At 40.9% G+C, this 12,296-nt stretch overlaps 1 protein-coding gene across 2 annotated transcripts; it reads right to left on the reverse strand.

Moving 5' to 3' along the window:
* Positions 1-4,347: 4,347 nt before the first annotated feature.
* On the reverse strand, positions 4,348-11,915 carry APOH (apolipoprotein H). Of its 2 annotated transcripts, XM_069872564.1 has the most exons (8): positions 11,765-11,910; positions 10,169-10,345; positions 9,405-9,501; positions 7,989-8,065; positions 7,216-7,404; positions 6,237-6,416; positions 5,560-5,757; positions 4,348-4,747 (listed from the first exon to the last, which is right to left on the reverse strand). In XM_069872564.1, exons 1-8 carry the CDS (start codon positions 11,826-11,828, stop codon positions 4,677-4,679), a joined length of 1,053 nt encoding a protein of 350 aa, XP_069728665.1. In that variant the 5' UTR covers positions 11,829-11,910; the 3' UTR covers positions 4,348-4,676. The 2 variants fall into 2 exon arrangements, with proteins under 2 accessions (XP_069728665.1, XP_069728666.1); XM_069872565.1 differs by lacking the exon at positions 10,169-10,345 and having other exon boundaries at positions 11,765-11,915.
* Between the last annotated feature and the right edge of the window lie 381 nt (positions 11,916-12,296).

Here is a 12,296-nt window from a genome sequence, read left to right on the forward strand (position 1 = left end):
GGGAGCAGCTGAGCTCGAGGAGTTGTGGAGCTGGGGAAGCTCTCGGGTGCTGGGGAGATGCTGAACTTGGGATGCATCTGACCTCAGGGAGCTGCAGAGCTCAAGGGGCCTTAGGGTGCAGGGGGGATGCTGAGCTTGAGGAGCTTTAGGGTGCAGGGGAGCTGCAGAGCTCAAGGAGCTTCAGGGAGCAGAGAGATGCTGAGCTGGGAGAGCTCCTGGCCTAGGGGAGCAGCTGAGCTTGGGGGTGCCGGGGGAGCCCCTGAAATCGGGGAGCTCCTGAGCTGAGGGAACTCCGTGCTGCACGGAGCTGTGGAGCTGGGAGAGCCCCTAAACTCAGGGAGCTCTGGAAGTACAGGGGAGCTGCTGAACTCAGGGGGGCTGCTGAGCTGGGGGAGTTTTGAGGGGAGCTGCCAAGCTTGGGGATCTCCTGAACTCGGGGAGCTCCTTAACTAGTAACTATTTACATTCTTAGTCATACATGCACATCGCAAACCTCAAGAGGGCCAAACAGAACCTGAGCAAGCACCAAGGGAGAAATGGGACGTGCCAGAAATCCAGTGAGGTTGGGCTCGGTCTTCGTTATGCAGAGGACAGGCTGGTGTTTCAGCACTGCAGGAGAGCCTGGGCTAGGAAAGTGAAGGGTGCAGAAGAAACAGGAGATAATTGGATTGTTTGGGATGTTTCTTTGGTTCATCTGCTGCTGATAGGATGTAGACTTTTTATATATCTTCATTATGATCAGTAATTGGGAAAACAATGCTTCCACTCAAATCTTAATGATGAATGTTTGCTGCTCTGAAATTAAAAGCTGATAAAGCCAAAGTAGCGTTTGGGTCTGAGCAGTGTTTTTGTAGCTCTGTAGTGGGCACCAGAATCGTGAGTGGATAAAATGAGACCAAAGTTGCAAGTGTAGGCTGAATAAATGCAGAGTCAATTTTATCCACAGTTTCTGAGTATTTATAAGTAAAATTTTTTCAAGTATATCCTTGAGCGGGTTTGAGTTCAGTGTAAAACATTAAGTATCCTCAGTATTGTTCATATTTCATGGGTTGTTTGTGTCCTGTCCCAAGGTCAGAGAATTTGAGGGGGTGTTGTAAAATAGAAAAATATAGAAGTGCATGCTTGACATTTCTACACAAAAGACACAGGTTATACTTGTTTTGTAGCCATGCCAGAAAACCATTGATTAATCCAGAAGAATTAGAGAAATCTCCTAGTCCTTTTAGCTCCTCAGTCTTCCTGAATCAAAGACACGATTGTGTATATGTATGATCCCAAATAAAACATCTGACATCTTTGATTCATTTATTTCTCTTTCCCGAAAATCTGTCATTGGCCTTACTGAGCGTATGGCATCTAAAGTGCTTTTATCTTGAATGAGTAAACTCTTCAGCTCTTCTAAGCTTGATTCACATTCACATAGAGATCAAACAAGAATTTCTTCAATGTACGGTGGGAAATTGGCTGTTTTCTTTGATTTCTCAGCTAATGTTCAGCAGAAATGGTTCTGTGTTAGGGCTCATTCAGTGATAGCTATGACAGCTACACTGGTTGCCTACCCAGACAGCACATAGGTCCTTAAATCAGCATTTGCAGAGAAGCAGTGCAAAAATCAGCCATAGAGTATTTAATGTATGACGGATTCTCACGAGTCGATTACAAAGATTATTATCTTTAAATTTCAAATTCAGAATAACTGTCATTTAATAGTTTTTTTGAAGATACGACTTCTTTTGATCTGTTTTAAAACAGTGGAAGGTTCTTGCCACGCAGTAAGACTACTGGGTGGCTGACGTGTTCACAGAGCTGAACTTACCCAACTTTCCACTTCTGATCAGTGCTTCAGATACCCAGATTTGTCATGGGGATTTTGTAATCATTATGAAATCAATTTGTCCAAGTCAGTCCAGACCGCGGGAGACAAGGGGTTTGTCGGTAGAATGTGGAAAGCGGAATGGACTTAACAACGTGACTCTTTCCAGACAGGTTTTGCTTTTTGACAACTAAAGAGAGTTGGAATTGATCAGCCAACTTTTTTTTTAATGTCGTTCCTTGATTTGTACCTGCACGTTGCCTCTAGATTTGAACATATCTCTTTTGTGCTCATCACAAAATGCTTTGAAAAATCTGAATTTGCTGGTATATGGTGAAAAACAACACGAGACGTAGCAGAACCAGTGAAATTGGAAGCAGTACTCCAGGCCAAATTTCCTGTGAGAATAGATCTGGTTTCTGGGTCTGCTTAGCGATGCAGAGCAGGGTGGCTAAAGAGGTTGAAACCTACTTGCATTGATTTGACAATTGACTAACTTCTGTCCAAAAAAAAGAAAGAAACCCAAGATATTTAAGAAATGACTGAGGTGTGGTCTCCAGCTAAAGCTGCAGCATGAACGTGATGAATACTCTGTGCACTGAGACTCTGGAGGAAGTCACTGTAGATACATGATTGTAGAACACACATATCCCAACCAGAATACAGAACAAATTCCCAATTTGAATTGTAAAATACTTAATTAAAGTAAAACATATTCAATACTTCTTTCTCTGCTGTTTTTTTTTGGCTTTTTCATCTCATTTCACCACGTTCTCCTGTCTAACTGTCTCAGCAGGTTGCCACCAGTAACATGAGCACAGCTTAAGGCATTCTTTTAAATATCCAAAAAAAAAAAAAAAAAAGACAGGTTTCACTCACACATACCAGCTTTTGGAACACCTCTAGCTGTAATATGTCCTTTTTCAGACTTTCTAAGCAAACCTTTAATGTCTGAAAAGTTGTGATTCGCAAACACCTTACTGCTTCAATGACTTAGCAGGTCACAGATTTGTTTCTCCTTCCTTCAAGAGCCTAGATAATAAATTCAGCATATGAGCCTTGGCTCCTAAGGGTGATTCTTTAAAATATGCAAATACTGCATATCCAGCTAGGAAGCAGGGCCAGCTGACGTGAGCGGCTGTTATCCTGCTGCACAGGTAATTAGGGAAAATTTGCTTTGAAAAATCTGAATGTTCCTGAGGCAAGTGTCTTTGTGGAAAATACAAATAATTTCAGGGCAAAGTAGCATTACTGTGGTGGCGAATGCTAACTTTACTTATGCCACCCTCAGTGATTTGCTATGGAAGACAAGTTAATATTAAACCGTGTTTGATGTCTCAGCTGCTGTCCTGAACATTGTGATCCCAGAGATGTATCCACACAACATTAAGGCTAGATTTCTGAGCAGATGGGTTCCTGCCAGCTGATCTATGTATGTGTTAAAAGTAGTTATGAATATCTTAGCCTGTAACTCAAATGTCACCCAAGGATCCCACTTAAACTTGTCAGGAACCAAAACACAGTGTGCACGAAATACCCTCTTCAGTTGCTAGCGTGAATTTGCTTGTCTGTCTCTACAGCACAGAATGAAATTGCTGAGCATAAAGCATTAAATACTTAATAACTGCTGCCTCAGTCTCTCCTGAAAAATAGGAAGTATAAGAATAAATTATATCGGTCATACTATTAAAATATTCATGAAAAAAGATAATTAGAGTACATTCAGAGTTTTTTAATGGTAGCTGTAGCATCTTACAAGTAGTTTGATCTTAATGTTAAATGGTCCTTTTAAAAGGTTCTATAGTAGCTTGCTTAGTGTGTAGCTTTACTTCTGCTTTTAATCACACAGAAGGCTTTTAGACTTCAGAGGGAACCACATATGACTCATGACAATTTATTATAAATATGCAACAAATATTTCTCTATCACTTTCTAGTATGTTGAAATTATAATTATTTTTTCTGAATGGAAATACAGGCGTAAGCACAAAACCTGCCAGACAGGATCACACCAGTGCATTGCCTCTACCATAAATCAAATTAAAAGCATAGTTTACTTCAAAGCTACTTAATGACCAGAAATCATTACTATTGCTCAATAGTGCACAACCCTTTTTTTGATAAAAAAGGAATCAGTTACATTGCATAATATTGAAACAGTGGTAAAAATTAACTGTTGTTTAAAACAAAACTATCAGGTGAAGCTGAAAACATACATACTCTTATTAAATCCAGCACGTGTTTTTAGAAGTGTAAAATAACCCTTTATCTCACGCTATTGACATTTAAACTATGGTTTGATACTTGGCTTCTAAACTCATTTGGAAATCTCAGTCTTTCTCCTTACGTAAATTCTGGAAAATCCTAAGCTGATGACCCTCCGTCTATCTATAATTAAAGGTCCATTCCCTATCACAGGCGAGCGGTAATGGAATCAGAACCCAGCTAATTACTAATGATGAAGGCCATGCTGTATAAATCAGATAAGAGCTAAAGGATTTGATTGATGATTAGGTAATATTAAATGAGAACACATTGGATGAAAATCACTTTATTGTAAAGGGACTTCTGTTGAGAAAGTAATTTGCAATTGCATAAATGTTGGAAATACAGAAAGAGAAGTAGTATTGCAGGGTTTGTGAAGAAGGCAGAGAAAAGAAGATGAAAGTTACTGGCTAAAATAATGTGTCATAGCTTGTGGAAGAGGCTGGGAGGGAAACTTGTAGGCAAAACAGCTGAGACTGCATTTGCAGTGAGCCCAGAGTTTGCCTGGAAATTTATACTTGCAGGACCTAAGTTTTCCTTTCGTAGATAATGTTTTGTCTCAGTAAGGCAGAGGTTTAGTACTACATTACTTCTCTGATTCATGCTTCATCTTCGCATGGTTTCATGTCCGATGGGTCCTTCTTCACAAGACTTGAAAAAAAGCCACGTTCTGTTGCAAACAAGAAGTTAAGATTGAGATTAAACTCTTGAAACGTGTGAGAGCTGAAAACATGTCTCATAGACCCGGTTAGGAAAGCAAGCAATCTTTGCATCATAGTAAACCGCTAAAATAAATACACTATTTTAATTTATGTTTTGATGAAGGCTAAGCTACATCCATCAGAAGCCAAGCCAAATGTGAGGAAAGATGTTTTCATCATGCACAGGCATTTTTTTCTTCACTTACAAATGAAAATAAAACTTGCAAGGAATATTCAATGCCGATAAAACAAATTCAAAGCACTTCCTCTTGCTAACAAGCTTCAGTATCTAGTCTGTTGATTCTAAAAACCTGTGTGCCTGTAAACCAGTTCCTCCAGCATCAATTCCTTACTAAAACTGTCAGCTGATTTTCAACACTTGGTCCAAAGTCAAAACCAATGTGTTAGCAGTCAGCATCACCTGGGAACTATCCACCAAAATGTGAGTGAATGCAGTGGGTTCTCAAGGCTACAGCAGTGTTCAGGCTCTTTACCCCTGCAGACAATCCAAGGATTCATGAAATCCCCCCCAAAAAGCTCAAATCCTCCTAAGAACAGGACTGGTATTAAAGCAGGGCTCTGATGTATCTAAGCAAACTCATGCTGTGCGTTCTCTCCTTATCTCAAGCCATTCTTTCCTGAATATTCAATAACTTTAGCATAAGGCAGATGAATTAGCCAGGCAAGTAGGGCTCAAAGATGAATTCTGACGTTGCTCCCGACAATAAAGTGTTTGTTATCCCACCAAGAGAAGCTATTTTATGATAAGAGCAGCTCGTACCTTTGAAACAGGCGGGGAGAGTGAGGTTTCCATCCTGACATGCAACAGCTACAGTGTAGGCACAGGATTTTTCTTTATTCTTGCAGAAGAAGGATACAGTTTCACCATGCTGAATGCCTTCCTTGAGGTCATTCTGAACTCTCTTCTTCTCACCATTGTATAATACTACAGCTTTCTTAACTGGTATTTTACATGGTCCTGTAAAACAAGCCATTTATTAGTGACACCTAAGGATAATTGGAACTCTGTTTTGAAAAGTGGGTACATTAAAGCCCGTCAGAAATCTGTACAGGTGACGTTTGGGAATGAAAAATGAGGATTCCCACAGATATTGGGCATTTCTGCTGGTATTACAATGCTGAAGAAAGTCAGACCCCTAAGTACAGGGTCAAAAAAGTTTCCAGTAAAAATCCAGCCTAATTAAAATTCCTGGTTATATTAAATAGAAAGAGGAGAGGGAACACTCAGGCAAAATAAAGTTGCATGGCTGATTATTGAAGTCAATTCAAATATACCATGTTATGCAACATTCAGTGTTGGGAGTGCTCTTAGATTGTCCAAACCTTGAAATTACTGTTCTGTTTTTCTGAGGACACAAAGGTTTGATAGCTCACTAGGAATCAGGGTGGTGGTCTTTCAGTTTGAGACGTGGTTTCTAACAGAAAGCACACGTATACCTTTACAGGTTGGCTTTGTGGACCAGTTGCCAGTCTTTTCACATCGGGAATGCTTAGGTCCGTCCAGCACGTAGCTGGACTGGCAGCCGAAGCTAACGCTTTCATTATAGTGATAAGTTCTACGAACAGCAAACTCTAGGAATCCGTTTTCTATTCCTGTGGGAGTTGGACATGTGACAACTGTGGTACAAAAATAAAAACAAAGCTGTATCAATGATGCGGTTATAAACACACAGTACATACTTCAAAAAATACATAAAACTTTCAGGATGACTCGTTTCAGCCTCTTGCACAGGAAAGATTTTTACAAAAAAAAAAAAAGAAAACACCCACCCCTGTGAGTAAATATTACTTGTTCTAAATACACATTTATTGTAATCTGTGGTTATAGCCAAAACCTATGTAAATGTGGCATAGTTTTCCTGAAACCAATGAAGTTCTTAGGGCTAAGGGTAAATTGTCTATTCCTTAGATTAATCATAGAACCATAGAATAACTGGGTTGGAAGAGACCCACCGGATCATGGAGTCCAACCATTCCCATCAATCACTAAACCATGTCCCTCAGCACCTCGTCCACCCGTCCCTTAAACCCCTCCAGGGAAGGTGACTCAACCCCCTCCCTGGGCAGCCTCTGCCAGGGACCAGTGACCCTTTCTGTGAAATTTTTTTCCTAATCTTAGCATTTAGCAGGAAATATTCACTGTGCTGTGGAGGCCAGGCTCTGATTCTCCACTGAGAGCTATGTTTAGTGGGCTCTGTTTGCATAACCTTTCTACCTGCAGCAAATATTTTGTCAGTCCCACATTGTATGCAATCTTGTTGGCAATCATCTGGCATGCAGGAGACTAACTTTCAGACTAATTCTACTGGATGCTTGCAGTAACAATTGTAAACAGAACTAGTGAGGTTGTTCATATAGGTTTATAGGTACAATTCTAGGCAATAATTTTAGGTCTGGATAAAAGTAAGTTACCTACCCTTGCACTCTGGAATGCTGCTCCAGTTCCCGTTGGCCGTGCAGGTAGCTGTCTCATTCCCAATGAGGGCGAGAGGAGGGACGCATTCAAAAGTAATTGTGTCCAGGAACGTCAAAATATTTCCAGGTTTGGAGCGACGGTAAGAAAGGACTCCAAATTCAGGAATTGAGGGAGGAGCACAAGTCACCGCTAGAAAGGCACAGCATTCATAGAAACTAAAGCTTAAAGGTCAAATTATTACTACAGGAGCAACATGCTAATAACCAAATTAACCCGCACCACTTTTCATGGAAGTGTAGCTAACAAAACAAAAAGTTCGGATTAAAGTCTCAGGACCACTAGAATATGTAATTAATATGTAATTAATTTTGCTACAGTCTTCAGACAATATTATATAGTATAGTGCTTTTTCAGTAAAGTGTTTACGCAGGACAGGTCATAGCACAACCAGCTCTAACAGTGGCAAAGGCATAACAATATCCTCTTTTATGCACAGGGAGAATGAATTTGAGTGGATAAGCATCTTACATTCAGCTGTAAATAGCATCCCTGATCCTGGGCTTTTGTACAGACCTTTAAACTGCATTTCTCTAAAACTAGAATCCACACATCTAAACCCAAACATACAGTGTTGTTCTTGATTTATCCCTAACCATTTTTTGCATGACACCACTGGAGGCCTCTGAATAAGAGTATAAAATTCAGAGTAAAATAAATGTATCTCTCTGTAATAAGGATAGAGTAGTTCTTTAAACTAGTCTTTAAACACGTACGTTGACACTGTGGAAAAGTTCCACTCCACTTGCCGTCTGCCATGCATTGGCTCATTTTTGTCCCAATGAGGTTGTAACTGAAAACAAACAGACCTGGTTATCAGAAGCTTAATGAACATGGAGAAGAATGAAGTTCTTTGCAAGGGAGGCTACTATTTCTCACAAGCACACCTGGGAGTCCAGCTCTGAAGATCTTTTTAGTTCTAGCACTTAATAGATTCAAATGTTAAAGACTGTTGGTGTTTGGGTATTGCAAGTATCTAGGCAAAAGGCATGATACAAAAACATGTTTTGCCTTTTCAACTACATATTCTAACTTATATATTAGTTTCTACAACTGATTAATACTGTGAATATATGTAAGCAGTGAGTATTGATCTGTGATTGCTAATAGAAATGTTATGGTTTCTTGGGAGGAGTTCTTAGCTAATTAGGGCAATTGGGATCAAACTGTTGCAAAGGACTTAACACTCTTAAGAACTAGAGTCACTGAGGTGCATTATTTTAATGCCAGATAGTTCCATTTAATTTTCATGTGCTCTCTAAATACTTTTTCCCATCCTTTGTACTTGTATTATTAACATTTACTCTGAGTTTTGAAGAAATATTCATTGCGTACCTATCATTTCAGTATCACATGGCTGAAAAACAGTGAATTACAATTAGCAAAATTGAATCAAGTCCCATTGCTACATTTGGTGTTTATTTATTTATTATCTTGTTCCTGTTTTGAGGAATAAGGAGGTAGTTGAGGCTCCCAATACTCTTCAGTGAGCTCTGGGCTATGTTTCTGTTGTGGCCTTCCCAGGTAAGTACTGTTTATTTGTTCATTATCGAAGCAAAATGAACCGCATGGTGCTATCAAATGCTTTCCTCTGTTTGCCATAACTATTTTTCTTTAAATGCATTCTCATTTCTAAAACTGGCAAGTAGCCTTGAGTGAAAGTGCACTTCCTCCAGGGACCAGATTAGGATTAACCTCATGATTTCATTTACTGAGCTCGGAAAGGCACAGAAACGGAATTTTCAGTCTCCAGATCCTAACAGAATAACAACTTAGATGGAGATTATCTTCTCTCTGCTGTAGGATTTCATCTCATGATGTAATAAGAGGATTTAAAAACCAGGGAAAAGCAGTCTGGAATAAATCTTTGCATAAAATCTCTGCTATTTTGATGGTTTCCATATCTGTAAGACATTGCTTTGGAGTAGGAAAGCTCCAGAGCGTTGTACCCAAGACTGAACAGAGCAGAACCACCAGACCTGCTTTTTCTGTTTTGAGTCTCTGAAGTGGAGGTGGGTTTTTATGTGTGGTTTTCTAAGTTCTCTGGCTTGCAATACAGGAGCAGGTGATGCTAGAATGTAGTACTGTGATTTAGGTTATTTATTTAACAGCGTGAGAAAGGGAATGCTTACCCTGGTTCACACGAAAAACTTATAGAACTCTGATAGTGGAAGTCTGTAAAATCAATTTTTCCGTGAGGCAAGGGTCCAGGAGTGGGACATCTCTGGGCTGTTAATTAAAGATAAGAAAGGGATAGTATCATTTCATGAGGCATGAAGTTAGGATAGTGGAAACAAGTTGATCATAAAGGCTTCCTGGTGTATTTCATGGTTCTCTATTCCTATGTACTACACTTCATAACTCTGGCTAGTCTAAATTTCTATCAAAATGTAATAGTATCAAAGGGTTTTTTTGTGATTAAATAATTTTTAACATTTGATTGTCTGGGGAAAATAACTTCTATGCAGTGGAATGATAAAAATGAACAATGAAGGGTACAATATGAGGGGTACAATAAATGCGGGTGTTATCAAGCCATATACATCATTAGAGCATAAGCACAGCTGGTCTGAGTCAGATTAAGTTTCACCTCCATCACCGTTTGGGATCAGAGGCTTAAGGCAAAGCATGGGACGTGTATGGGAAGATCCTTCCCATGTTACTTTTCCCCCTTCTCCCCGACACCCAGTTGTCTTCCAACAAGTAAGGGAAGAATGACCAGAGAACAGAAATAAATAGGTTTAAATAAATAGGTTTTTTGATAGGAATGGTTGGACTCGATGATCCGGTGGGTCTCTTCCAACCTGGTTGTTCTATGATTCTGTGATTCTGTAAATATAGCAGATTGCTCGCAGGGCATAACCTCTAGGAGCAGGATTTACTTCGTTTTACTTACGTAGACATAAGAGGGTGTTCATAGGCCACTTGCCAGTCGGGAGGCAGGTGTATTTCCTCTGCCCGGAATTGGGGATGAACCCAGGCCTACAGGTATATTCTATCTCCTCACCCACGTCATACACGCTTTTGTTTACGTCAATTGTGGCAAACATCACTTCTGGTGGCCTGGGACAGACTGGAGGAGAGGAGACACTTGACAAGATATTGGGCAGCAAGTTGGAGTGGTTTTTATTTCTCAGCTGGAAGCATGGGTTTCTGTATTACCATCAACTATAGAATGTTCCTGCACGGAGCTAAATCTGCTACCTATAGATACGGAGCTTCCCGAGGCAGCTGATGGCTGCTATCAGTATCATCCAGAAGAAAGATGTATTCCTCTTCCTCTCCTTGGCAGCTCTTTCAGTGGCCCCGATTATGTTTTGTGTCACTTTTTTAAACTAAAATTTACTTTAGCTTCAAAATGGATTTACAAAGGTGTTCTGCAAAGTGCATCAATTGTGGTAAATTACGTGGGACAAAAGAGGGTGAGAAGGGCTTCAAAGCAAACCAGTGCATTTAACTTTTAATCCAAATTCATTTTGTGTCAGCCTGAAACAAGATAGTAGGACTAGGAGCAATGGCTGTAAACTGGAAAAAGGCAGATTTAGAGTGGACATGAGGAGGAATTTCTTCCCAATGCGGGCAGCGAGGCACTGGAACAAGTTGCCCAGGGAAGTGGTGGCTGCCCCATCCCTGGAGATGTTCAAGGCCAGGTTGGATGGGGCTTGGAGCCCCTGAGCCAGTGGGAGGTGTCCCTGCCCATGGCAGAGGGTTGCACCTGGTTGATCTTTAAAGTCCTTTTCAACTCATTCTACAATTCTATGATTTCTTTTTTTAAATCATATTTCTTCTTCTCTGGTTTGCCCAGTGTTTCTGTTCGGTGGGGCAAATGCTCTGTTATGTTAGATGTTTCTGATTCCAAAGCAGCTTTAGCATGTTGATAGTGTGAACAACTCATTACCCAGGGAGTGAGAACGGGAGGGGAGCAGTGAGGGAGAAACGGAGGATGCAGACTGCGCTCCTCTGAAGGATGTGGAGAGAGGTTCGTGCTGAGATTGTGGGGAGAGAACAGAGGAACACAAAGCTCATGCTGTAGAAATGCGTAGCAAACAGTGGGAGAGGGCACATGAAACAATGCCCAGAGCCCTTGGCATGGGGGAAAGGAGGAGAAAAGCAAGGCAGGAGCTGTGCCAGGCAGCCCCTGCAGCGGAGGGGAAAGCGAGATGAGCAGGGAGCTGGGCAGAGGAACGGAGCGAGGTTAATTCCTGGCACCAGCAATGCTCCCCCGGCACGCAGGCAACCTGCTTTCCATGACTTCTGTCAATACTTTTTCTGTTTTCCTCCATTTTATACTTTTGTATACAGCAGCTCACCTCACCGTAGGATGAGACCGAGGAAGGGACAGAAGGGAAAAAGAGAGGAAATAGCTTTCAGAGAAAATTCCCCTTCAAAATGCTTGACCAGAATAGTCTAAAGAGTAAAATCCCAGTGATTTCTCCAGCTTCCCTCATTCCACTTCAGGATAATATTGCCCTTTGAAAGTCAAGACGCTTACCTTTTGCTGCAAGAGCACAGTGGCTCAGAGCCACCGCGCACACAACCAGTGCCAGCGAGTACATGGCTGCCAGTCCACAGGCTCCCAGAGTGGCCCTCGGTCCAGCGTTTCTTCCCTTAAAAGTAAAGGCATCCACAAAAGGATGGTTACATATTAACTCCTTGTATTTATTCCCATCCCAGTAAACAGAAGATAAAAGGTTCCTTGTGTTCCTTGTAATAAAGGATGAAACCACCATCACATGTTGCGTCCGTACATAATGCAGGGATTCAAAGAGCGATCTCTGCTGAAATTGTCTCCTCTCCAGTTGTTTCTGCAGAGCATCTCCTGTTGGGACCGATGTTTTTGAAAAAACAACATTATCTTCTCAGCATCTTTAGAGGATGAGGACATTTGGGATACGCTATGGGATGAAATAACGGAACTGTCATTAAGAAGCTTTTGTTTATCACTCCAGCGTGTGCATCTCTATGTACCAAAGGCTCCTGAGAGTTACAGTAAAATCTTTTTAAGGCAAAATGGTTAGTGCTGG

This window comes from Phaenicophaeus curvirostris, chromosome 19, assembly GCF_032191515.1.
Source record: "Phaenicophaeus curvirostris isolate KB17595 chromosome 19, BPBGC_Pcur_1.0, whole genome shotgun sequence".
NCBI lineage: Eukaryota > Metazoa > Chordata > Aves > Cuculiformes > Cuculidae > Phaenicophaeus > Phaenicophaeus curvirostris.